Consider the following 27315-nt stretch of genomic DNA (forward strand, 5'->3'; position numbering starts at 1 on the left):
ATCCCTCTACAGTGACCTATGCAATGACTGTTCCAGAGGTAACACAATTTCACACATGACTTATCCTCTCCCCCCTCACTAGTTTCTCAGATTTGTACCTCGAAGCATGACTACCTGCACCTGTCTTGCTACAAGAGGCAGGAGCTGGAGCTATGTCCCCCTGCAGCTCCCACATCTTCACACTTACTTAATTCTGTGCTGCGAAAAGCAGCTCGCCCCTCCCCTTTGCCATTGTCGGTTTCCATGTACTCAGGAGTCTGACAGGTTAGGAATGTTCTGTTTCTTCTGGATTAACGGCCAACCTGGGTTTCTGCTTTGGGTAGGTGTGTGGAATGGTTTTAACAAAACTCTGGCTTGTGTGGCTTTCTTAAGTGCTCACATCAGGGCTGGAGATGGCTGGCTGGGTGGTTAAGAGCCTTTGCTGCTCTTGCAGGACCTGAGTTCAGTTTCCAGCACCCACATCAGGAGGGTCACGAATGACTGGTAACTCTGGCTCTAGGGGATATGACATGCACACACAGACACATGTAATAATGATTTCTTAGGTGCTTCTTAAACACAGATCATATGGGCCTGGAAGGGTTAGGGATGCTAACGTGGTTAGAGTATGTCCCTCAAATTCACATTTTAGAAGCTGGGTCTCTATTGTGACAGGATGAGGAGACAGAGACTCATGGTACACTCTTCCTTCATGAGTGGGACTAAGTACCTTATCAAAAGGCTGGACAGAGGGACTCAAATGGTTGTGGTCCTTCCATGTTCTGAACATCATCTGGGAAGCAGACAGCAGCCCTCACTAGACCCAGAATCTCCTGCAAAGGTGATCGTGGGGTTCCCTGCCTCCAGAAATCTGGGGAATTTCTATTTGCAAATGAGGAAACTTTGGTCACGCTGCTCCAGCAATACCCTGAGACTAAAACAAATGCTTTGTGCACTATCACAAAGGCTACAGAGCGATGACAAAGGGGACGGCAGCTTCTCAGGGTAGGGTTGGAGGGTGGATGTTTGGGACAGTTTATTCCACTCACCTGGGTCATCTGGCATCCAGCTGTGTCTCTATCCACTGGCACACACTGTCGCTACCTCTTCAGTGGGAGCTGGTAACAGGATCCTTCAACCTCACATGCATGCGTGGGCTTCCAGGACTCCCCGAAGCAAGTCTCATGTTCTCAGTGGTGTTTTTTGGACAAGAACTTCCTCTTGACTCAAGAGCCTCTATTCCTCACTTTTAGATAGACCCTCACTATGCAGCCCAGATTGGCCTTGAACTTTGAATCTTCCTTTCTCAGCCACCCAAGTGTGGGTATTACAGGCATGTGTGCCACACATGACAATAGCCCATATTTCTGTAGCATGGGATGGAACTTTTTTCAAAGTGAAGTTCAAAGCCAGGAAAACAATGTCCAGCCAGCCACAGGATGAAAACTACTCCCAGCTACTCACCTGTCCAACTTCCCAGAATCCTACCCTTACCTTCATACTTCAACCTGCGGGTGGCTCACCTGGGAGCAGTTTACATGGGACCCAGGAATATGAATTCGGCTCTGCTTCTAAGAACTGTGCACACGGCTAGTCTCAGAATAATGCTGAATTGTGACACCCTGGGACATGCCTAATCAGGGGATCTGCCAGCTGCATTTACTGTCACTGGGCATCTGACTTGCTGTCAGCCTAAGGGAAGGACTACCAACATCATTAGACACATAACAAAAGGACAGCTACCAACAGAAAACCCCCAGGAGGCCTGGGCTTTGCACCATTTTGCTGTCTGTTTATTTCAAGTTTACAGAGAAGCTTAATCACCTGTGGGAAAACAACCGCAAGCTTATCTTTTCAGTTCATGTACTTGTAAGTGATAAATACACAGTATTTAACTCTGTACACCTGATAAAAGGAAAATGCATAGTAGAGAGGATCAGGGACAATAAAACAGAAGCAGAGGGCATCGGTCACCAAATAGAAAAGTCCAAAGTCCCACGAAGCTGGGCCCATGAGGCTGGAGAAGAGGGAACCAGCACTCTCCCCTAGCACCTTGGGAGCAAATGGAGGCTCTGGTTCTGCATTGGTAATGTAAAGTACGCCCTCCCCTCGGGAAGAAGGGCGAGGGCCAAGGGCCTAACCCAGTGTCTCAACTTGTAACGACATTTCCCCTGATTCTAGGAAGGTCTGGGGATAAGAGCTCTGTCCCATGGAAAGGCCAGACCAGTAGAGAGGTGACCTCTGAAGCCCCAAGTTACAACAAGGGGCTCTGTAAGGTGTCTGGGGGTCACGGGTAGTCTGTGGGATGTATGGGGGAGTCAGAAGATGGGGGGGCTTGTGCTTTCTTCAAGGCTGTAGGTATGGGCCAAGTTCGCCTACCCATTAATCCTGGGTGAACCAGCATGGAAGGAACTATGGGCATCCCATCTGCCCACACAGAAGAGCTGCAGAGGCAGCCTGGCTGGCAACGCTTTTGGAAACAGTGTTGTGCTCTAATGCTCTAGTCATGGCGGGACCTCTTACACTTTCCACGGCAGGATGGGAGAGGGGGTCGCTCCTTTCCGCAGCTTTCTTTGGTGTTTCGTTGTTTAAGAAAAAAGTTGCCCACGTGGACCTCTCAACCCCAGGTGCTGCCTGATCACTGGCAATCCACTTCAGACATCTTGGATGGAAAGTTCTAGGGTAGGGAGAAAGGGCATTGCCCGGTAGGGCTGTGTAAACACAAGAAGAGTTCTGCAGAGCTCTGCACAATGCCTGCCCTCCTTGGGCGGGCCTCTCGGTCATGCCAGGGTCCGGGCCGACCGACTGGGACTGAGCCTCAGGACCACATCTGTGGCCACAAGGGCTAGAGCTACTGGTTCTTGCTCCTCAAATCTAAAAGTGGGAAAACGACATAAGCAGGCGAGAGGCCCCCTCTCGCACATGCTGGGTCTATGCCCTAATTCTAATTAGCTTATGTGACAGCAAGAGAAGTCTGGCAAAACTACAGTCAAGCGCTTAACAGCCTATGGAAGCCAGGGATGCCTAGACTCTGCATGTGACCAGGCAGAGGGGAACAGCCTGACTGCCACCTCTGTAAGGAAGACCCTGCACGGAGGCTCACCAGACAGAGACTAGCAGGAAGCAGTCTTCTGAGCCCCAATACTGACAAGACAGTCATTACAGATCACTCCAAAGCACTGGAAATGGAGTCTGGAAGCCCCCTTAAATGTCATGTTTTCCTCTGTGGCCTTGGACACTCACACCTAAACCTCTACTAAACTTCCAATATTGGCTGGAAGTCAAAAAGGTCCACATTTGCTCTCTAGGCCCCTAGCAACAAAAAATAAAATAAAATGAAATAAAAATAAAAAGGTCCTTTGCCCTGAGGAATGTCACTTTTCTCTACAATGACACCCTGATGTCACTGTGTGGATCACGATAAAGCCTTGATCCTAAGGAGAGCCATCCGTGCCTAAACCGAGTGGCAGTACCTTACAGCCCACAGGAAAGTGGCCCTCGGGACAGTGACGTTTCATTGGCTTATCAACCAGTCAGCACTCAGGAGGAAGAAGCCTTACAGTCTGTAGAGTGCACAGGTTAGAGACAAGCAAAAGCTGCTACTATACAGGCACAGGTTTCATCAGCTCAGTCCCCACCGCACACGCACACACAATGGTGTGATGGAAGCTTCAATATGTAACTTCTCAGTTTCCCCAGAGTCCAGGCTAGTTAGGGACTCAGGGACATCTGCCCAGTCTTCAGCCATGTAATGTATGTGAAAGTGGAGGCTCTCACCCTGAAGTTTTTGCCAATTTACAAAGAGAATTAGCTTAGCTGATGGCAGCCCCAGTTAACATGAAGAAACGTGTTCCTTTCTCCAGACAAGCCTTTGCCACCACAACTGTTGAATGTCTTTCCCAGTGGCGAAATGCCCCTCAAGCATTTCAACTGCAAGCCCTTTTAAGTTTTCCTGACCAAAATTTTATCCACTGGGGAAAAAAACAAAACAAAACATTAAAAAAGTCCTCATTACAAATAAATTACTTCCAAGTTCCCTGCAACCACTGAGGGCTAGCCCTGTTCTTCCGTGATTCTGGAAGGTGTCCCAGCTTCAGGTTTATATGGGTCATACTGAACTTGCCACTCCCTCTCAAGTGTAGCTCCAGCCAGCAGGAATTTCCCGACTTGATTCTCCACACTGCTGAAGTCCCACACACATTCACTTGGTACATCTGACATGGTTCTGAATTCAGAATGATGGTGTTTTGTTTTGTTGTTTTTTGGCATAAAAATGTTTTAAAAAGCAATTGTCCCAAAATGCATGTTGGTCTTGGTTTGCAACTCCTCACACCCGCCGGTCCGGCCAGCCAGCAGCCAAAGTCGACGTCATGGAGTCAAGTCCTTTTTTTTTTTTTTTTTCCTTTGTCCCCTTAGACAACAAACGAAAAGAAAAAAGAAAAACCACATACACACACACCAAAACCGCAGATAACCAGAGATGACCGTCAAGGCTCTACACACGTGCTTGGTTTCCGTAGGACATGCTGCTATGGAAACGCAGGGCAGGGTGCAGCAGCCCCGTGCAGGGCCATACAGCCAGGCATGCGAGGTCGGGTGGTCCAGGCAGTTACTCCGGTTCCATTGCCTCCTCAGGCTGTGGTGGAGGCATGCGTGGTGGGGAGCCGGGGGCCGGAGCTCCCCAACTTTGCACGCAGGGACCGCCTTTCACAAGAGCACTTCCTCCTCCCCCACAGGGGCTGGCTCGGGGCCCCGGAGGCTGTCTTCGCTGCCTTGTTTCCTGCTCACCGAACAGAAAATCAGCGTTAAGGCTTGGAGAAATGATGGCGGAGCCCTGGCCAGTCTCCCACCTTTGCATGCCTCTGTCCCCGTGTGTCACATCTGCTCTTTCGGATGTGTTCCCACTTCTACTGGTTCACATAGAGACTTTTTTCTTTATTTACTTCTTTTCGTGTTATGTGCTTTGGCGTTTTGCCATGGGTGTCAGGTCTCCGGGAACTGGAACCAGACAGTTATAAGCTGCCATGTGGGTGCTGGGATTTGAACCAGGGTCCTCTGGGAAAGCAGACAGTGCTCTTTACCACTGAGCCATCTCTCCAGTCCCTCACTTGATTTCAAAGCCAACTTTGCCTCCCTGTAAATGGAGGAGTAAGATATACTCCAAAGAGCAAGGAACTATAAAACAGGTACCAAACTTATGGAACACCCCAAACCCTCACAGGGTCCTACAGGGGGTGTGCTCCCTAGAGTCTATCATCTTTACCCTCTAGGCTAGAAGGGTGTACAGGGCAGATACTGTGACACTTTTCCTCAGTCATTCCACAGTGAGCCCCTGGGATAGTGGCAGGGCCTGTATGAACTGGCCTGGCACATGGAACCTTCAGGAAAAGCCTGTCATACCCAGCCCATTCTCACCACCCGCTCCCTCCTCATACCCCACTAGGCCTGCCTGGTGTGCCAGCCATGGTGGAGCGTCAGCTGACAGAAGGGGAGCTCTAAGGAGGGGACCCAGCCCCAGGCTTCTTTCAAACAGAGTCTCCTTTGTAGGAAGAGCCACTGGCCTTGCCACTCAGGGCTACTGTCCAACTCTCAACAATGATTCTGCGCACTACCCAAACAGGGGCCTCTGTTCCTACTTAGGGAAGGTAAGCTGTGGTGTCCCAAGGAAAGAAACAACTATGTTTGGGGATTACACTATCTGCTCTTTTGTTTTTATGTTCAGAGGTGAGGTTCCTGGGAAAGATGCCTGCCCTCAAACCTGCAGACTGGTGCAGGCACTCTCGATGCAGACAGGCCTCAGCCCTGCAAATTCCCAGCCCTGGCAGGCAGCCCTGTGCTGTGTCCGTGACTTGAGAATAGAGGAGAGTGAGTGCTGCACTGTGGCGACCTAGTCTGCTGGTATCTTGCCATTTTGATCTCACAGAAAACAAACAAACAAGAAACAAAGAACAGACTTTGCTCAGAGCCAGGAGGCAGCCTTGGTTTAGGTAGGCCTTCCTACAGAGAAAAGAGAAGGCCCACCAAAGGCTTACATTTTTCACAACAAAAAGATGGGGCTACAGGTCATCTGGGAACAAGGCAGCCATCTGTCCCCACTGCTAACTGGGACACAACTCCTTGGCTGTCCTCTAAAAAACACAAAAGCTGCCATTCCCAAACAACAGGTGTTCTCTTGTATCACACGAGCCTCTGGTTCCTGGGACACATGTGGCCAATGAACAGCCGCATATAAACCAATTCCCAGGTAAGAGAAAATAGTCCCCACTTACAGACAAATGTTCACAGCATTGTGACAGCCAAGAGAGAAACACCTCCCACCGAAGGACCCAAACATCACTATCCACCTAAACACTTCCCAGGTACAGAAAGGGACGAAGCGCTGATACATGCTGTCCCGTGCATGATGAGCCTTGAAAACGTGTTGCTGAAAGAAGCCAGACATGGAAGGCCACACACTATACTATCCTGTTTACCAAAGTCCTCCAGAATAGACAAATCTACAGATTTCCAGGATCAGTGGATGCCGGAAACTGAGCGACGTGAGTGGAGATAGCTCAGAGGAGGAAGGTTCCTTCCTGGGCTGACATTGTTCCGATGCCTGCAGAAGTGACTACACTTTACAGTGACGAACTATGAGGGGTTAATTAATGTGCATGCTAGGCAGGCACAACCCAAGAGCTCCAGCCCGAGCTTTCGATAAAGCTACTGTGTTCACATATGGATGGAAGCCAGAGGTCAACTTCAGGTACCATCAACTTCATTTTTTTTTTTTTTTTTTTTTTTTTTTTTAAGCTAAGCTGATTAAACAATGAGTCTAGGCATCTGCCTGTCACCACCTCCTCAGGAAACTCACACTACCTCACCTGGTATTTTACAGAGGTTCTGGGGGATTGAACTTAGCCCTCAGACTTGGGTGGAAAACACCTTTAACAACTAAATGGTCACCCTGGACCCAATAAAGCCATTTTTAACAAAGAAGTAGCTGACAGGAGCTCCCAATAGAGTCAGGCAGCCCCATCAGGGTCAGTGAGAAGGACACTGAGATATCAGCCTGACACAGGCCCTCGGGGGGAGCAGAGTTACCAAACAGGTCAACACAACTTTACAGGGACATGTGTTCATCTGCCCTGGAAGTCTGTAGGTAACCCTGGCTTTGATATGCAGGCAGAGAGGAGAAAGCCCAGCTCCTGCTATGGTCAACAGACAGAATAGGACTTAGTTCTAGGTTTTAACCCACCAGAGCTGTAGAGAGAGCCCTAGTAAAGACAAACAGAGTGCAGCAGGCCTGATCTGTGCTCTGTGTGCACACTTAGAGCGCAGCCCCAGGGCCACAACAGACCTTCAGTGCCATTGACGTGCATGGGTATGCAGCTATCTGACTGGGCCTGAAGACCTGGGTGAGTTAACAGGCATTCCGGGTGGAGCGCCATGCACCGCAGCCCAGCCCACATGCATGACACACCATGGGACCCAAGCTCCTGGATGCCCCTGGTCGTAAACCCAGAGGCCCTCGGTGAGCCAGGCACAGCAGCTTAGGCTGAAGGCACATCTGCCTGGCGGAGACACCCGCGTGTTATGCAGATGCCCGCCCCCAGGTCCCAGCAGAGGGGAGGCGATGGCACAGGCAGGCAGACAGGCATTACCTTGGGCTCAGACAAGGGCTCCCATTCCCTGGTTGGCTTTTTGCTGGAATTGCCAGAGGAAGGGAAAAGGGAAGTGAGAAAGGACCCTGGGGATGCCCCTCCACATACCCCGGAGTCAGTGGACCCCTGCATCTGCCACACAGAGACTGAAACAGGGTCGTCTTTTTGAGCAGATGAATGGACCTGTGTTCACACAGAGAGTTCCAGAGTGAGGCCACATGACTCATTCATCATAATGCCCCTAAAACGCTCATGCTTCTGGGGCCACAGATTGCTACAACCCAGAATCCCCCACTGAAAGAGTAGGTCCTCAGAGGAAGGTGGAAGGAACTTCAGGGTACACTGCCAACAGATGGGTGCTGGCTTGGGTGAGGAGGCTACAAGAGCAAAGCCGGGACCTGCTGAAGTTCCCAGCTGCCTCTCCTGGGATGGCCCAAGCCTAGCTTTAGTCTCCCAGCCCCAGGACTGGAAGAGAGGAAGGGTCACTTACGTGAGCAGGTTTCCGGGTGCTGACAAGGAACGTTCCTCCCGCCGGCTGCCTTCAAATGGGTTCCCAAAAGAGCGCTTCCGAATCATGGTCTTCACTAGGATCTGAGGGAGAAGGAAGAGGGCAGTGATGGCTGGGCCACCCTCTTCTCTCTGGTTGCTGCCAGCTCCCAAGGCTCATGACTCTTGCAGGCTCTTCCTACCCAGGAGCCACCAGCCAGAGCCATCCTGAGCCTGGGGGCAGCTAGCTTCCTGCAGACCACTCCCCTGGCTGCAGGCTCAGACATGGCTTATCATGATCCAGTTCCAGCCTATCCAGCCCTAAGTAAGACCCTGTGTTCCCAGAGAGCTGGCTATGTGTTCCCTGAGCCATTGCTGGGTTACCTGATACCACCCAGCTCCATTCCAACAAGAAACAAGCTATTTATATCATAATTCTTGGGGAAGAGATGATGTTTTCAGAATTGACGCTGAATTCACACAAGATAAACTCAACATATTAAGAGTCCAGAACCTCCAAACATACCAAAACCTACAGGTGCTCAAGCCTCTTACAGGAAGTTCAGAATTTGTAAATAACGTCTGCACATTCCCCAGTGTACTTTAAACCACCCCAAGCTAACTTCGTCAATAGCTGGACCTAATCAGTTAGGGAGTAACAACTGGTCAGGTTTACCCAGTTTTCTTTTTTTTTGTGTATTTTCCATTGGTGGTTGGTTGAGTTTACAGATGTGGAAACAACTGTATACAACCGAATGGTTTTGGGTATATTCACGTCACCTTGATCCAGTTTCAGATTTATATTACCCTAAAGAGTAACCCTGTATATGTCAGTAGTCATTCCCCGTGCCCCCAACCACCACAGCCCTTAGCAGGCACCAATCTTCCTGTCCATATAGATTTACCTACTCTGGGCATTTCCTGTAAGTAGAGCCATACTGTTCGCTAGCCTTTTGTATCTAATTGTTTCTAAATTTTTTTTTTATTTTATGTGTATGAATACTTTACCTGCATGTATGTGTGTTACTGGTCAAAAAAAAAAAAAAAAAAAAAAAAAAAAAAAGCTAAGCAAGAGTCAAATTCAAAAATCTTTTTCTAAAAGAAAAAAAGGTATATGCTAACAGAAATGATGAAATAAAAGGGTAGATTATTGAATCTACTTTAATCCAAAAGCAGATATTAATCTCAAAATATTTTACATTTGTATGAATTTTGGTTTACTGATACAAATTTAAAGCAGATTTTGTTATACTATATGTATGTTTCTACTCTTGTTTAAGGTATTATGCTAATTAAGCTCATTTAAAAGAAATAAAGATTAATAGTGATCTATAACAGTCAAACTTATAGTCATGTTAGGTAGTTTTTCAAGGTCATACAGAGATATATTTAGATAGATGGTCTTCAAACATTTCAAAGACCTACAGAATGTAGTACTTAAAATGTTTAATAACCTAAGGCTTTTCATGACAGTGAAAACTCATGTCCGCTCCTGGCATCACCAATCTACTTCAGAGAATATAATGGGCATCAAAGAAACTCTGTATGGAGTTTGTTTTCTTAATGGCAAAGCTAGCCATTTGGGCAAAGAAACTGCCTTTGCCTCAATTGCTAACAGTATACTGTACAAACTGGACCAGCAGGACACACAAAAAAGTGACTGCCAAACTTTGCCAAGACAAGGTAAAACAGTCCTTCAAAACTCCCTGCCTCTCAGAAAAGTCTGTCACTATACTAGGCCTGTAGGCCAAGGTTGGCTGCCCCAACGTTACAAAAGAACTGGGTGACTTGTCCAGGTAGCCAGATGTCCCTTCTGGGGTTTTTTAATGGAGTTAGAGTAAATAATTAAACTTACATTTTTCCTTAGTTATGATAAAAAGTAAAGTAGGTATAAAACTTTAGACTCAGAAAGACAGATAATAGATATTCTCTCTAATTTTGTCAAATACAAATGGATGGGATATTTATTGTCACTGTAATTCTTATTAGATAACCGTTTTTGTTATATATAGTTTTACTATGTTAAAATTAAAACCTTTTTAATTAGACAAAAAGGGGAAATGTTATGGAATAATCCTCCTGTACACTGTGAAAATGTGTTGCTCTCATTGTTAATAAAAAGCTGATTGGCTGATAGCTAGGCAGGATCTTCAGGGCAGAGAAGATGGGAGAAGGGTAGAGTCTTGGGAACCGAGAGCAGATGCAGAGAGAAGTGAGATGAATGAGCCACGTTGAAAGAAGGCACCACCTGTAATCCCAGCACACAGGAGGCAAAGGCAGGTGGATCTCGTGAGTCTGAGCCCAGCCTGGACTACAGAGCCAGTTCCAGGATAGGCTCTTCTAAAGCTACGTAGAGAAGCCGTCTCAGAAAACCAAAAAATAAATAAGTAAAAGTACCACCACGTAGCAGAGGATAGATAAAGAATATGCGTTAATTTAAATATAAGAGTTAGCTAGTAATAGCCTGAGCTATTGGCCAAGCATTTGTAATTAATAATAAATAAGTCTCTTGAGTGGTTATTTGGGAGCTGCTGCCAAGACACAGAGAAACTGCACCTGCAGATGTATGTGCACAGTGTTCATGCCTGGAAGTGAGAGGAGGGCGCCGGTTCCCATGGAAATGAAGTCATGGACAGATGTGAGCTGCCCCATGGGCGCTGGGGCCCTCTGCAAGAGCAAGTCTGTCTTTTTTTAAATACATGTACAGATGTTTTGCCTGCAGAGACCAGACAAGGGCAGTGGATCCCCTGGGACTGGAGCTACTGAGAGCTGAGAGCCGCCACGTGGGTGTGGATGGCTGAGCCATCTTTCCAGCCCCTAAAATCGTTTTCAGACCTTTCATTTGCGGTGTGTGGGGGTGCACATGTGCGGAGGTAGAGGACCACCCCTGCGGTTCGGTCTCGCCTTCCACCTTGTTTGAGCGAGGGTCTCTCTCTAGCTGTTCACTGCTGAGCATGCCAGGGGAGCTGGCAAGGCATTTTCAGCTGATTCCCCTGCCTGCCCTGCCTCGCCTCTCCTTGTAAGGGTGCTGAGGTTAGTCTGACAATTTACACAGGTTCTGGGGATCTGAACTTAGGTTGCAGGGCTTGTGCAACATGGAGAGCATGCCTCCTACTCCAGCTCCCTCTTCTGACTTCAATGTGTGCACACACAAATACAGAGAATTTTTTAAAATCTTCAAATGTAAGGGGCAAAGGTAGAAATGCTCAAATGTCCATCATCTGGAAAATGTAAAAGTCGCAGCGCATCTGTATAAGTCACCAAAGGGATGGAGCACGCACCCGTACAGCTACTGCAGGGGTGAGTCTTGGAAATGTGACCCTAGTGAAAGCCAGACACAAAAGGCCACACCGATGCAGGGTTCCACTGGGCTCTGGTAAGTGTTATGCCCTGGGTTTCCTGTCTGTCAGCCTCTCCTCCTGCACCCTGCACTGGCCCCTCATCCCATGGGAAGGTTGCTCTCCAGGTCCATCTTTTTTTTTTTAATTTATTTATTCTTATTTTATGCACACTGGTGTTTTGCCTGCAGGTTCTGGATCTGCTGGAACTGGAGTTATGACAGCTGTGAGCTACCACGTGGGTGCTGGGACTTGAACCAGGTCCTCTGGAAGAGCAGCCGGTGCTCTTAACTGCTGAGCCATCTCTCCAGCCCCTCTGCAAGTTTCTTGTTTGATATTGCCTGTACTGTTCTTCTCACTCAACTGTCTACCCCTCTGCTCCCTCTTGGCAGTTGCTCTTAATCACTGGGTCATCTCCAGACCCTTTAAACATTAAGGGAAGCCCCCTTTGACCCACCATTGGGCCTGTGTCCCTCCATCAGATACATGCCCTTCAGCCTCTCTATTACACCAGACATGTACTCCTTGGCATGACCATCTGCCTCCCAGTGAAGGCAAAGAACATGTGGGCTGTGCTCATGGCTGTTTCCTTCCCTGAGAAACCAATTGGTTCAAGAAACATTTCTCCAATGACAAATACCTATTCCAGACACCCAGGCCAGATGCTTTCCCGCAAGAGTGTTCAAGGGGAACAGAACCACTCACAGCGGCCCAAGGTCAGACCCAGCTTCCTCTCCCACACAGGCAGAGAACGGGGTGAGTGGGTGAAGAGTGGACTAGGAAAGGTGAGTGGGTGTGGCTGAGTCTGGGAGAGCAGAGGTCATGCAGAGCCCCAGCTGGGAGAAGAAGAAACATGAATGAGTGCCAGCCCTGGCACTCAGGTTCTGAAGGAGACAAGTAACAGCGTGGAGTAAGCAAGAGAGAACAGGCAAGCAAAAAGAGCAGGGGCCAATTCCCAGACTCCCGAAGAGACTCTTGAGGCTGGTGCCGGCTTCGTAGAGACCAGGCCCTGATTGTCTGCTGGGGCTAGGCTGGGCTGGGCTGGGGCTGGCCAAATATAACCTGGGCTCCTGAGAAGTCTGTGGATGCTCAGAAACTGTGCCCCTGGGCCTCCCATCTCCCTCCTGGAGTCAGACACCCTCCTAGACAGCTGGCAATGGGTGGTTCTTACAGTCTCCAAGTTGAGGCTTGAAGACGACTCCTTCAGCTTCCTTCTCCCTGAGCCACGACCCAGATTCAAGGCCACAAAAAGGAGCCCAGTGTTTCCCCAGTGAAACCCTGTGACCCAAGATCGGGAAGAACTCTCTGCAGTGTGCGTAGGAGCCCCTGGCTCTGAGAAACACCCACGTGGTGGATGTGAGACATGCCAGCCAAGCTAGCTCTCGAGTCCCTCATCAGCTGAGAACCCTGCCTTGGACGCTGAGGCTCAGGCCCACTGCTGACTCTGGTCTGGCTGTCCTCATCTTCCCAGCTCCTCTCCCCTAACATGCTTTGAAAGCAGGAATTCTAGAAGAACAGCATGATGCCTGCAGGGGGCTACCTATCTCCTTAGAACTCTGGGAGCCCCTGGGCTACCTGGCCCAACGAGAGGCTGAGTCGGAGTAACTCCCACTGGGGTCTCAGGTCTCACAACTGCTTGCTTCCCAGGCAAGGGGCGTGTAACCCGCCCTGCCCTCACTAGCCTTGCCTCGGGCTCTCTCCGTTCCTGCTCTTGGTCAGTGGACCTTCCGGCCTTACCACAGTCGCCAGGCTGGGAATGTGTTTGACTGAGTTCTCGACCTCCTCTTCAGTCACCTCGACCAGTGTGCAGTTCTCGTCCTCCGATGGCAATGGCTCGGCCCCGTGCCTCGTGACCCAAGGGTGCAGCTTCAACGAATGACAGGAGGGGTGAGGGACAGGCGCCACTGGTTCCCACAAGGCCCTGCCAGTGAGCAGTGCCAAGAAGGGCATGCAGGAAGGAGAGGCCAGGGCCTGGGTCAGGCATGCAGGAGAGCCAGTGATCCAGGCAAGGAGGCAGAGTGAGAGAGATGGGAGAGGAGAACAAGAGGAGACAGAGGATGGGAGGTGCTGCAGGCTGTGAGGCGTGTGGAGGAAATTCTCAGCTGGCCCCTGGTTATGGCAGGAACAACCAGAATTTGGCATCAGCCTTGCCCAGCTGCCCCAGGAGCGCCCACTGGTCCCCACCAACTCTCCCTGACAACAGAGGCTGTGCGCTGAACAAGTGCATTTTCCCACCCCATAGAACAAGACATAAGGAGTTGTGGAGGGGCCAGATGGAAGAGCATATTCTGAAGAGAATCCAGGACCCCTCTTCGGGGTCCAAGTCCTCATCTGTGACTTTTTTTTTTTTTTTTTTTTTTTTTTTTTTTGAGACAGAGTTTCTCTGTGTACAGTCCTAGCTGTCCTGGAATTTGCTTTGTAGACCAGGCTGGCTTGAACTCATGGAGATCCACCTGCCTCTGCCTCCCAAGTGCTGGGTTTAAAGGTGTGCACCACCGGCTCAACTTTTGAACCCTCCTAAAGACACCCTTCCAGTTCAAGCGAGCCAGGTGTCTCAGAGGCCCTGGAGCTTATCTTGAGATGTCTTTCTTTCTTGTTAAAGACATGGAGTCACGGACCTCAGGCTGGCCTCTAACTCACTATGTAGCCGAGGATGACCCCACACCACCCCATGCTGTGATTACAGGCGTGCATGACCATGTCTAATTCATACGGTACTACAAACAGAACCAGGACTTCGTGAACACCAGTCAACCGGCCTACCAACCGAGTGACATCCCCAGCCCATCTTGAGCTTTGATTTTTAAGGTCCAGATGTGTGTACTTGGCATTGACAGGGGAGTGAGCAGTGGTGGACAAGGCCTCTACCACAGGGGAGAACTCAGCAGGCAGAGGCTGAACTGCCCACTAACTTCCTCCCACCCTCTCTGCAGTCCCTCGAAGGGACTGGCCCATCTTTGGTGGGGCCAAAGGAAGGACTTAAGGTTCAGCAGCCGGAACATGGAGTCACGGAGGCCACAGATCACTCTCTGAGGGTGGACACCACCATCACAAGCTAACGGGAGAAGCGCAGGCAGCCCAGCTGGTCAGTCACAGCTCCCACAGCAGGCACAAGCATCAACACTCCTCCCTGCTCCCGCCAGCACCCAGCAGCCCAGAGGCTCCAGGACATGGGAAGGCAGCAATGCCAGGAGGGTACGGTGCTGTGGACACGGCTGAGCCAAACATTTCCAAGCACAGGCCACAGGCCTCAAGTACTAGCTTTCTTGGCCAGCAGCAATCAAGTACCTTGATTTCGGGCACCACAATCCTGGACTCTGGGTTTTTGTCCAGCATTCGGGTGATCAGATCTTTCAAGTCTTCGGCTATATCAGGCCTGGGGAATGGAGACACATCATGGGTAGGTCACAGAAAACTCAGGACACTGACTGCTAAGGAATCAGAAGGAGGTGAGGATGGACAGACAGGCTCTACTCACTGGTCTGGAAACTCCAGGGCCTGGCTCTTGATCTTACTGTGCAAACACATGATTCGCTCATCCATGAAAGGGCACTGCAGAGAGGCCAGGAAGGATGGTGGTCAGTGGCTTCCACCTGTATCCTTCAGAGGCCATCTGTGCTGGTCCTCAGGGACCACAGCAGAGAAGTGAACAGCAGTGGCCCAGGCTAGAGAGGAAGCAGGAACCATTGCCCTTCACTCCGTTCCCAAACCCGTGAAGGATCAGGAACGTCTCGCTGGTCTCCAGCCCTCACCAAATGCACCACTGGCCTGCTTTTTTGCTGAGCTTCAGTTACTGACACAAAAGCAAACACTTCCCCACACACCTACCCAGAGAGCAATAAAGAAGCTAAGACTGATACAGGTATGCGTGCGTGTGTGTATGATTATGAGAGTTTAGCCTGGGCTCACAGGTCCCACAGGAGACTGTGACTAGACATCCAATCCATGGTGCCCTCCACCTGGAGATAACGCCCCATCGTCAACCGCATGGCTTGTTCTCCCTGACCACAGCCACCTGAGCGGCCTCCCTGGGCTTCCCTGCAGCAGACCTACCCCGTTCTTGCCAACCATACCAGCCCCCAACTGAGCACCTAACCCTGTCACTACAGTCATTTGCTGGTAACTCCTTTCCCCTGGGGCCTCAGAGCTTCCTGACTGCTGGCTCTTTCTCAGAATGTCCTTGGCACAGTAAAGATCTGCTGAACTAATGAAAACTGAAATTGGCTCTCTCTTCTCAGGGGTTGTGAAACGTAAGAACTGAACTGGGGGTGTAGCTCAGGGTACAAATGGTGCTTTGTATGTACAAGGCCTTGGGTTGGATTGCCAGCTGAAGGGGGCAGTCATGATGGTAAACAGATATATGGATACGATAACGTAATGGTAGATTCCAGGTGGCAGGGTTGTGAGTTTCCACCATAGAATTCTCTCAACTTTATGTCGAGTGAAAATTGTTCATGTCAGACATGAGAATGTACCACCTGGACGCAGTGCCCTTGAAGACCAGAAGAAGGAGTAAGATTCCTTGGAACTGGAGTTTCAGCTCATTGTGAGCAGTCATGGGGGAGCTGGGAACTGAGCCTCCGTCCTCTGCAGGAGCAGACAGTGCTCTTAACTGATAGGCCATCTTACTAGCTCCAAGAAAAAATTTCTTAAAATATACTCAGAGGAAATAGTTTTTTAAAAGTAACAAAAATTCCTTTGCTTCTACATTCTTCTTCTTCTTCCTCCTCCTCTTCCTCCTTTCTTTTTTGTTTTTGACTTTGTTTTTTGAGACTGGGCTTTTTTGTGTGTGCAGCCCTGGCTGTCCCAGAACTCACTCTGTAGAGCAGGCTGGCCTCGAACTCAGAAATCACCTGCCTCCGTCTGCACCTGGTTTTGAAACAAGATCCTTAAAATCTCCTCCACAGGAGCACAAGCTCCAAACAGGAAGGAGCCATGCTTTTATCACTCAAACCAGACTTTATAGTAAAAGAGCTGGCTTGCCAGGTGTGGTGGCACACTCCTTTAGTCCCAGCACCCAGGAGACAGAGGCAGGGGGATCTCTGAGTTTGAGGTCAGCCTGATCTATAGAGTGATTTCCAGGACAGTTGGAGCTATACAGAGAAACTGTCTCAGAAAAAAAAGCCACAAGAAAAGCAGAGGTGCCTGTGAACATGAATAACGTTGAGACAGTAGAAAAAAGAACCACAGCAAGAACTTAAACACCACTCCCTAAATCAATAGTGCCCTGTGAACTATGATTCCCATTCCATCCAGCAATAGTGGCTATAAACACTGATGAAAAGATCGCCAAGCCAGTACTAAGTAAAGCTGCAAAGAATGCAGTGATTGACTAGTGATGTCTGCCTCAGGCTCAGGAATACACAGAGGTGGAGTATTAGTTGTCCTTGCCCTAAACCCATCAACTATCTAGAATCTCCACACTGTCTCTGTTGATCTTTCTGTTTCATTCAAACACTTTTTATGCAGATGAGAATGTCATCAGAGGTATGGCTATTACAAAGAGTCTTTTTTAGCTATTCATTCAGCTATAGAGGTACAATTTGCAAATAGGAACTGTCTCCTTAGCAAAGGACCCAGTCATCCACAGCAGTCATAAAATAGGACATGCCATCCTCTTACCTGGCCAAAGACAAAGCAGTACAGTGTCACACCCATGGCCCAAACATCCAAGGCCTGCAAGAAAAAGAGAGGTTAGTGTGATGCACATCATCTATGTTTGCAGGTCCAACAACTAAATCTCCAACCTCCTTGGGGAACCACTACTACTACTATTACTTCTTCTTTTGTTTGTTTGTTCATTTTTCAAGACAGAATTTCTCTGAATAACCCCTCTGGTTATGCTAGAACTTGTTTTGCAGGCTGGCCTTGAACGCACAGAGATCTACCTACCTGTGCCTCTACAGTGCTAGGAATAAGGGCTAAACCACCTTTTCTTAATCCACACGCTTGGGCTGAAGCAAACCCTGTCTCCTAGCCTCCTTGGTTGGGACATAACACACTGGCACAACCACTGGAACCACAACGCCTCCAGTCACAGAGGCTGGTCCCAGGTCCTCTGCAGTTGCCATTCAGAGAGGAAAGTCCAGCTACTGAAGTTGACTCCCTAATGGAAAGCAGCCTGGAAGTCCTGGTCCCTGACCAACCTGCAGGGAAACCAGTCTGGGAGACACCGACCCTTGTTTGAGTTCCTGTATCATTCATCAGTACATGCCTGATGGACTCAGTACATCTTTTGTATTGGATTTTTGCTACTTTGAACCAAAGGACTCTGATACAGACAGAACTCAGCAGATCCACACCTACCTTCCCAGAGAAGATCTTGCGGGTCTCTGAGAGTGACTCAGGTGCCATGAAGGCAGGTGTGCCCACAGTGTTAGAGAGCAAGGCATCGCTGCCCTTGAACTCATTGCTCACACCGAAGTCGGCTATCTTGATATGCCCATCTTCTCCCACCAGGAGGTTGGATGGTTTGATGTCCCGGTGGATGATCTTCTGGTAGTGTACTAGATGTAGAGGGCACCAACGGAAGACAGGGGGCAGAAAAACCCCGTGAGAATCCCCACTTGGCCACTCATCCCAGCATGCCCCTGATGCCTCATCTCCCAAGCTCCAGATCCCCTCCCCAAACATGCTCTGAGAGATAAGGGGAAAGTGTGTTTAAGGATGATTATACCATACTCAAAACACCAACCATCTACAGCGATTTTGAACCACCTGTCATAGCCTATAAACAGTTGCCCAGCAGCGAGATGAAATAGTTTCCATTTCCCACCACTACCTGAGATGCTAACTGTCCCAGAGGTGAACACCTCCCCCAAGGGCATGGCTTACAGTACTCAATGCCTTTGATCAGATCCTGGAAGTAGAATCGGGCCTGGTCTTCAGAAAGTGGCTTTAGGGTGGGTACTTCCATCACAGGCCTAAAAGGTTGACATGTGTGTCAACGGTGTAAAGCAGATCCAGCTAGCCCTGGCCCACTCTCCCCCTCAGAGCCCAGCTCTCCTCATTCAGCTTTCAGGTGAACTGGGGCATTGCCCCTGGGAGACAATACTCACCCTTGGTTGACCAGTTCAAACACTGTAGGGAAGAGGAAGAGGTAAAACTGTCACATTGGGACACTGAAATTCCACCTCCGTCCTCCTCGTCCACCCGACCTCTAGACTCCCTTCAAGACAGTCCAAGCACAGAAATGAATCCTGGGAGGGCTGAGGACACACACAGTCTACTGAACCAAAGCTGCTCAGTGTTACCAGGTGCTGCTGAGGAGGCAAAGGACCTCCTGATAGCCATGGGACCCTACACCTGAACTTTATTTCTAGAACTCAAAACAGCCAAGGAAAGCTGTACCTGGTGGTACAGGCCTGTAATCACCACTACACAGGAGGCTAAGGCAAGAGGGTCAAAAATTCAAAGTCAGCCTGGGCTACAGAGTGGGTTCAAGACTAGACTAAGCCAACTTAGTGAGTTCCTGTCTCAAAAGGGAGGCTGGAGATATAGCCCAGTGGTACAGTACATTAGGCCCTGGGTTTGAGCCCCAGGAATGAATGACCAAACATGTATGTACTCATGCTTGTACTCTCTCTCTCTCTCTGACACACACACACACACACACACACACACACACACACACACACAGAGTCAAGGGTACAGAAGGAAAACAAAGCTGGGGGAAAGGAAATAAGTACTCTGAGCGTAGTTTCAGCTAACTTTTATTATTTCTAAATACAGGTGTATGTGGGTCTGTGTACATGCAAGCAGGTGCCCTTGCACCATAGTTCCCTGGCTCCCAGTTATAGGTGCTATGGACCACCCACCGTGCACTCTAGGAACTACATGAGGATACTCTGAGAACAGCTCACTCTTTCTTCCCACTTCTTGTTTTGCTTTATGGTAGTCTTGCTATTTAGCCCTAGTTGGCTTAGAACTTGCTAACCAGGATGGCCTTGAACTCAGAGATGTGGCTGTCTCTGCCTCCCAAGTGTTGAGATTCAGGGTGTGTACCAGCATCACCCAAACTATTTACCCTTAAAATAATGTTCTCAAGCCAGGCATTGATGGTGCATGCCTTTAGTTCCAGCACTTGGGAGGCAGACGCAGGCAGATCTCTGTGAGTTCAAGGCCAGCCTGGTCTACACAGCTAGTTCCAGGACAGGCTCTAAAGCAATACAGAGAAACCCTGTCTCGAAAAACAAAAGCAAAACAAAACAAAACAAGAAATCTAGTATTCTGGTTTATTTATCAACACTATCTTTCCCGGCTGGGGTATCGGCTGTAAGAAAGGCCTCTTTCTTATCACACTATCCTCAGTGCCTGAGACAGTTTTGAATATACCATAGGTGCTCAATAAAGAGCTGCAAATGACTACATAGGAGATCCAGATGTGGAAAGTCCCAGCAAGAACTCCCTCCCACCCCCTGCTTTAAGCCAGGCGTGTGGGCTTCTGTGGGGGAACCTGTGCTTGGTGGCTCCAGGGCTACAGCTATCCAGAGAGGACACCCAGGCATTGACAAATGCAGCTACCTCAGTGCAGACAAAGAGGAGCGCTCTTACCCATGTACAGGTGGTCCTCATTGGGGTCATCCAGGACCTGATGGCACAGCGGCCCAACAACAGGAGCAAGGAGAGAAAGAACAAACATGAGCGAGAGGAAGTACATGAGTGAGATGCTGTGCCCACGGAAGGTGCACTTCCCACCCTTCTTCTTGTCAAGGAGGAAGACAGAAATCCCCAGAGTGGGATAGCCTAGTTCACTTGTCCTCAGGCCAGGCTGGTCCTCAAGGTCTGGAACACCCTGAAAAACAGTAGGGAGGAGTAGACTCTCCCCAAAAATGCCCCACCCTCAGATACCAGTGCAGCCCATCTCCTAAAAAACATGTCCTGGCTTCAGGGTGAAAGTTAAACCCTACTTGAACTCAAACAGCCCCTCCATGAAGCAGATCCACACCTCTCCACATTAGCATGGCATGTCTCCATGACTGTTCCTATCTCTGTCCAATGAGCAGGTCCCAAATGTGTCCACCTAAACTGTCTTGGTAATGATGTATATGTGCCAGGCACAGAGTAGGTACCCAAGAAATACCTGATACATAAACAAACAGAATGGCTGTATGGTCTTGCTGAGCTGGGTGGAAAGGTCAGATGCATGGGGTACTGGGGAGAAAAGTGATCCCACTAGGACTCAGGGCAACCTGAGACCATGCCAGGGCTTTGGCTAAGACAGCCAACTCCGCCATTGGAGAATTGAGATCAGGATCGCAGCATGGTGTCAGGAAAGGGGGTAACACCTTGTAGCTACTCTCTCTTTTGGGGAGAGGCATGGGCAAGACCCCTGTGGTTAGACTAAGTCCCCTATCTCTTCCACACAGCCTACCTTCCCCAGCCACCCGAGACGCACAAGACTGCAGACAGAGCTGGGAAATCCATCTCAAGGGCAGCTCAGACCCAGGGTCCACCTAGAGCTCTATAGCCATGGGCCCCAGGAAAGGATTGGCAATATCCCCCTATCCCAAAGGCAAGGATATGTTCCCCAAATATCGAGGCTCAAAGTCCTTACATATGATGTTCTTTTCCTTGAAATATCCTCTGTTGTCTTTGCTAACCAGGAAATAGCTACAGCCACTTCAAAGATCTCCACAGCCTTCCATGCCCCCTTCCATAGCCTACACCGTCCTTTACCAGGTTGGTGACAAGCTGGGCCAGAGGTGCTCCAGATTGGATCTGGGCCTCTGGGGGAGTCCCCAAATCACCTTCAAGGGGACATCATATGAAAACTATTTTTACTTTAAGACCACGACAACAATGGCCTTTTCCACTCCTTCTCTACTTGTATCCAATGTCCAGAAGGCACAAAAGCAGATAGAAAATCCAGATACCTTTTAGTAAGCCAAATGTTAACAAAAAAGAAAAAGAAAAAGAAAAAGAAAAAAAAAAGCAGCAGCAGCAACAACAACCACCAGTAGCAAAAGTATAAAAACATTGTTTTTTCATTTCTTTTGTTTTGTTTTGTTGGTTTGCTTGTTTCAAAGAGCAGAGGACTCAGTAAAGTGCCTGCCTTACAAACACAAGGACTTTAGTCCCCAGAGCCCATGTAAGAAAGCTGGTGAGGGCTAGAGAGATGACTCGGGGTTAAGAGCACCTACCGCTCTTGCAGAGGACAGCGATCCGTTCCCAGCACTCAAACCATACCGTTCACAACCACCTCTAATTCCAGTTCCAGGGGACCTGACACCTCTGGCGTCAGCAGGTACATGCACATACCCCATCACACATACATAATTAAAAATAAAATAGATGATTTTTTAAGTGAAGCACGGTGGCACGTGCTTATAGCCCAGTGATGGGGACATCCTTCTGTATACACACGCTTCTCTTGTTGGTAGATGAATAAACACTGACTGGACAGTTGCCAGAATAGCCAGGCAGGAAGACAGGCCCTGGCTGGCCTGGAATTCATTATATCTACTATATCAAAGTCACAGAGACCTGACTCCCTCTTGCCTTTAAGCGTGCACCACTGTTGTTTTGTTTAAATTATTATCGTTGTTGCTGTTACTATCTTGTGTGTGTTTATACCACCACAGTGCACATGTGGAAGTCAGAGGACAACTCTGTGGAGTTAGTTCCCCTCCTGAGGATCGAACTCAGATCATGCAGCATCAAGTGCCTCTGCCCTCTGAGCTGGTTGTATGTGTAGCTACTTTTCTTCTCCTCCTCCTCCTCCTTCTCCTTCTTCTTCATGATTTTGCATTATCATCCTTGTACAGAGGTCATGCTAATCTGTATAGCATTCCAATTTTTTTCTTAGTATATGGTGCTGCAGCACAAGCAAGCATGTGTAGCTACTTCTATGTTCCATCTACCTTCGTGTATAGTAGAAAGACTGCCAGCTTCAAAGAAAAAGAAGTAGGTAAAGGGCAAGCCTCGGAACTCTCAGCCTCAACTTTTGCATCTGTAAAATGGGAGCAATAAGCAGTCTTGAGCAGTTACAGGAACATGAAGAATGTGAGGGCTTGTGAGGCAACAAGGCCCTCAGCTGTGAGGCAGATGTGTACTGTGACTTGACTCTCTAGGGGTCTTAGCAGTTAAGTGTTTAAATGTTAACAAAGCCGGGGCTAGACCATCAGCCTCACCCCCCCTCCTCCCTTCTCACCTCCACCAGCTTCACCACATTGGGGTGGTCCAGCTTCTTGAGGATGGCGATTTCCTGGTACACCTGCTCGATGGGGCCTCTGGGCTGGATGCAGCCCCCTGGAGCTGGGCGAGTCCCTCGGGGTGGGGGACGACCTGCAGGAAGCACAGAGTTAGGCAGAGACTTTCTGCAGAGGGCAGCTGCTAATGGGGCAAAGGTCAAAGGACTTCTGGGAGCTGGGAGCAGCCCTCTCTTCACGCTTCCCCCACTCCTGGAAATCAGGGAGGTGGGTGTCCCCAGCCCTCCTGTTCTCCCAGTCAATCCCCTTTTCCTGTCACAATGCCCAACCCAAAGTGACCGAGGCTCACTGGGGACACTGGTCTGGCTCAGATGTATCAATGTTCTCAACATCCCAGGAAAGGGATTGCGGGTTTAGCTTAGTGAGTAGAGCACCTGCCTAGCACACACCAAGTCCCGGGATGGACCCCCAGTACAGCATAAAACAGAGTGTGGGGATGCACCCCTGAAATCTTAGCATGAGGGAGGGAGAAGGAAGATTAGAAGTTCACCCTTGACTACATACATAGAAAGTATAAGGCCAATCTCAGATACTATCTCAAAGCAAAATAAACAGCTGGGCAGTGGTGGCCCACACCTTTAATCCCAGGGCTTAGAAGGCAGAGACAGACAGATCTATGTGAGTTTGAGGCCAGCCTGGTCTACACAGCGAGTTCCAGGACAGGCTACAAAGCTACAGAGAAACCCTATTTTGAAATAAATAAACAAACAAACAAACAACAAACCCTCATATAAATCAGTAACTTCCCTTTGGGGCTCAGTGTATGCAGATAAAAACATTATTTCTCTCCTTGATGCAGGAAATGGTCCAGATGTACAAGAAGGCCAGGGAGGAGAAACAAAGAAAGGAGTCAATGAGAGAAAAAGACGAGAGGACTATGGCAGGACGGAGTGTTACTCAGAGAGAGTTGTAAGAATGTGAATAGACAAATGTCAGAACTGCAGTGTCACACATCCCGTGTGAGGAGGCCTGGAAGGGTGATAAGCAGAGCAGAGTGACACTGTGATCAAGCCAGGGCAAGGAAAACATACAGCACAGGTTCAGGTGCTGGAAAGGGTGTGCAAGGAAGGGCCCTGAGGTAAGCCTCGGCCTGGAAAGGAGGCAGGAGTGAGGCTGAGCACGAGGAACCACAGCTTGAAGTCAGCCTGTGTCAAAGACAAAAGCCAGGGCTAGACGCGGTGGTAGCTGGGATTACAGGTGACTGCAGCCCAGCTTTATGTGGGTTCTGGGCATCTGAACTCTATCTTAACACTTACAAGGCAAGCTCTTTATCCACTGAGCCGTCGCCCCAACTCCTGGTACTATTTTATTTATTTATTTTTGAGGCAAGTCTTGCTCTCCTGAAGTTTATGGAGACCAGGCTAGCCTTGAATTCACAGATCCACCTACTTTTGCCATGTGATGGGCTTAAACAAGTGCACTATGACTTCAGGCCCCATATTTAACTGCTTAAAAAATTCAACATTTTAAATGTGTGGGGTTTTGTTTGTTTGGTTTGTTGGTTGGTGTTTTGAAACAGGGTTTCTTTGTGTAGTCCTGGTTGTCCTAGAACTCACTCTGTAGACCAGGCTGGCCTCAAATTCAGAGAGATCCTCCTGCCTCTGTCTCATGAGTGCTGGGATTAAAAGCATGTGTGACAACCACTCAGCCGGTTTTCTTTTTCTTTTCTTTTCTTTTTTTTTTTTTTTTTTTTTTTTTTTTTCTCTTGGTTTTTTAAGATAGGGTTTCTCTGTGGCTTTGGAGGCTGTCCTGGAACTAGCTCTTGTAGACCAGGCTGGTCTCGAACTCACAGAGATCTGCCTGCCTTTGCCTCCTGAGTGCTAGGATTAAAGGCATATGCCATCACCACCCAGCTCTTTTCTTTTCTTTTTTTTTTTAATTACTCTTCTCCTCCTCCTCCTCTTCTTCTTCACGTGTGTGCTTTTAAACAAGGTCTGAATCAGCTGGATCTGGCCTTGTATCCTCCTCCTCCACTTGCTGAGTGCTAGGGTTACAGGCATGTGTTCCATATCTGAGCATTAGTTTAGTAGTTTTTAGTGCCATCGCCATCAGATAACTGTAGGACATTGTTGTTGGTCTTTCCAAATCTGATTCTTCCTCCTGCTGATCTACTTTTTTTTCCTTGTGGATTTGCCTATTCTAGATATTTTATATAAATGGTATTATATAGTAAATGACTTTTTGAGTCTGGTCTCTTTCATTTAGCATGCTTTCAAACACGTAATTTTCAAAAATTAGTACTCTATGATGGCTGGATACTAATCTACCAGATGCATATACATTTTACTTACTCATTAGTTCAGGGCCACTAGAGATATTTCCACTCAATAGATAATGTGGACAGTGCTGCTAATCATGTATGAACAAGCTTTTTCTCTTGGCTGCTAGAGAGAAGTTGCTGGGTCCTAAGGTGTGATGATTAATGTTATTAACGAGGAAGAATCTAGGGTTAACTGAGATGGTGGCGGGGCGGGGGGGGGGGGTATTTTGATTGCATTAACTGAGGTGGAAGGCATACCCGCTATGGGTGGCACCAGTCTCTGGTTGGGATCCTGCACTGTCAGTGGAGAAAAGGTGCTAAACACTGGCATCCATTCCTCTCTGCCCCTGCCTATGGATACAGTGTAACCAGCTGCCTTTCCTGCCTGTGGATACAGTGTAACCAGCTGCCTTTCCTGCCTGTGGATACAGTGTAACCAGCTGCCTTTCCTGCCTGTGGATACAGTGTAACCAGCTGCCTTTCCTGCCTGTGGATACAGTGTAACCAGCTGCCTTTCCTGCCTGTGGATACAGTGTAACCAGCTGCCTTTCCTGCCTGTGGATACAGTGTAACCAGCTGCCTTTCCTGCCTGTGGATACAGTGTAACCAGCTGCCTTTCCTGCCTGTGGATACAGTGTAACCAGCTGCCTTTCCTGCCTGTGGATGCAGTGTAACCAGCTGCCTTTCCTGCCTGTGGATACAGTGTAGCCAGCTGCCTTTCCTGCCTGTGGATACAGTGTAACCAGCTGCCTTTCCTGCCTGTGGATGCAGTGTAGCCAGCTGCCTTTCCTGCCTGTGGATGCAGTGTAGCCAGCTGCCTTTCCTGCCTGTGGATACAGTGTAACCAGCTGCCTTTCCTGCCTGTGGATGCAGTGTAGCCAGCTGCCTCACACTCTTGCCCCTCTAACATCCCAAACAGGAGCCAAAATAAAGGGTTTCACACTAACGTTGATTTTGCCAGCCTTTTGTCAGAGCACCAGGGAAAGACACTAAGACACGTGGCAAGCTTTTTATTTATTTATTTTGTTGATGGCCATGTTCAGCTTTTTATTTATTATTTATTTTGGCATGTATATGCTACAGAATGAATGTCGGTGTTGGAGGGCCACTTGTAGGAGTCGCTTCTCTACTACTCTGTGGGCCCTGGGGATTAAACTCAAGACCATCAGGGTTTGGTGGCAAGAGCCTTTACTGCTGAGCCATCTCCCCAGCCCTCAAATTCAGCTTTTAAACTCTTAAATAAAAATGAATTAGGACCCACAGCAAGAAGCTCAGCATGGCTTTCAGGGGAAGCTCTGTGCAGGATGTGGTGTCTTCCCCGAGTGTCACATTCACTGGCTCTGTCTGATCTCGCCTCAGTCCCCCCACACCTGAGAACAAAGCCCACCACACTCACGTGGAAAACCAGCCTGTCGGATCAGCTTCTTTTTGGACAGCACTTTCATCGCCTGCAGAAGGAAAGACCCCCCCCCCCCAAGTCCAGTTAAAGGCAGCAGGGGGGGAGATGGCAGGCTCTCTCCTCTCCAAGCCTCTCACTGAGCTCCCAGGAGTGGTGCCTCAGGACAAAGCAGTGACAGCCAAGTCACCATCGGAGCAAGCTGGTACTGGGTGAGTTGTGTCAGTGCCACCCCTGGAGGCTCCTGGTCAGCACAGCTGGGGACCCTTCAGCTCAAGACTCCTACCACTGTGTCAGACAAGTGAGCCAGTGAGAAAGGGGTGTGGTGGCGGCTTGCCCAAAGACATGTTGTTAATATGTTAGAACCAGGGTTTGAACCTATGCTGAACTGACTCCAAACCTCAGCTACAAGGTCACTCACTCTGTCCAGCTATGCCTTGTTCTTGGGGCTATGGAAGAGGCAGAAAGGACAGCTCAGAGCAAGGGCATGAACGGCACTTGGTAGGCCATCCCTTCCCTGCCCAATTTCTTCATCTACAAAATGGGGGCATCACTTCCTTCTAAACAACCTAAGAGCAGAATAGGAGAACAAGTGCACTAACTGGGCTCGAAGCTTTCCTTTGGATGAGGATGTGGATACTCACATAGTAAGTATTGTCATTTTCGTTGTAGGCCAGCTTGACCACACCATAGGAGCCCTGGATAAAGAGAGATGCCCGTGATATAGTAGCCAGACATGGTGCTCTGTGAAATGATGGCTCTGACAGGCTACAGACTGCAGCTCACTGGGAAAATGTACCCTGAGATTGCATTCTGTTGGACTTACCATTTTTGCAGTCCAAATGAACTGCTAACATTTAAATGGGCAGAATATAAAAACCCAGGTTGAAAACCCTGTAAAGTCTGGCCATACAAAAACAGTTTATCCTGCTACCCCACCCGCATGCCTAGCCTGCTTCATTCATGGAGCCTCATTCCACAGCTCGACAGTTAGCTTCAGTCT

General features: G+C 48.9%; 1 protein-coding gene across 1 annotated transcript in view; it reads right to left on the reverse strand.

Moving 5' to 3' along the window:
* Window positions 1-1750: 1750 nt before the first annotated feature.
* Window positions 1751-27315, reverse strand: part of Camkk2 (calcium/calmodulin dependent protein kinase kinase 2) — a 46317-nt gene continuing 20752 nt past the window's right edge. The window contains exons 4-17 of the mRNA XM_051176615.1: window positions 26957-27010; window positions 26313-26364; window positions 22599-22732; window positions 20000-20036; window positions 18505-18526; window positions 18281-18369; window positions 17753-17952; window positions 17069-17122; window positions 14925-14998; window positions 14735-14822; window positions 13184-13312; window positions 8113-8213; window positions 7623-7665; window positions 1751-4759 (exon numbers count right to left, since the gene is read on the reverse strand). Coding sequence (XP_051032572.1) covers window positions 4589-4759; window positions 7623-7665; window positions 8113-8213; window positions 13184-13312; window positions 14735-14822; window positions 14925-14998; window positions 17069-17122; window positions 17753-17952; window positions 18281-18369; window positions 18505-18526; window positions 20000-20036; window positions 22599-22732; window positions 26313-26364; window positions 26957-27010 — 1248 coding nt within the window. The 3' untranslated portion in view covers window positions 1751-4588. The remainder of the gene's footprint in view (window positions 4760-7622; window positions 7666-8112; window positions 8214-13183; window positions 13313-14734; window positions 14823-14924; window positions 14999-17068; window positions 17123-17752; window positions 17953-18280; window positions 18370-18504; window positions 18527-19999; window positions 20037-22598; window positions 22733-26312; window positions 26365-26956; window positions 27011-27315) is intronic.

This window comes from Phodopus roborovskii, unplaced genomic scaffold (assembly GCF_943737965.1).
Source record: "Phodopus roborovskii unplaced genomic scaffold, PHOROB, whole genome shotgun sequence".
In the NCBI taxonomy this organism is placed as follows: domain Eukaryota; kingdom Metazoa; phylum Chordata; class Mammalia; order Rodentia; family Cricetidae; genus Phodopus; species Phodopus roborovskii.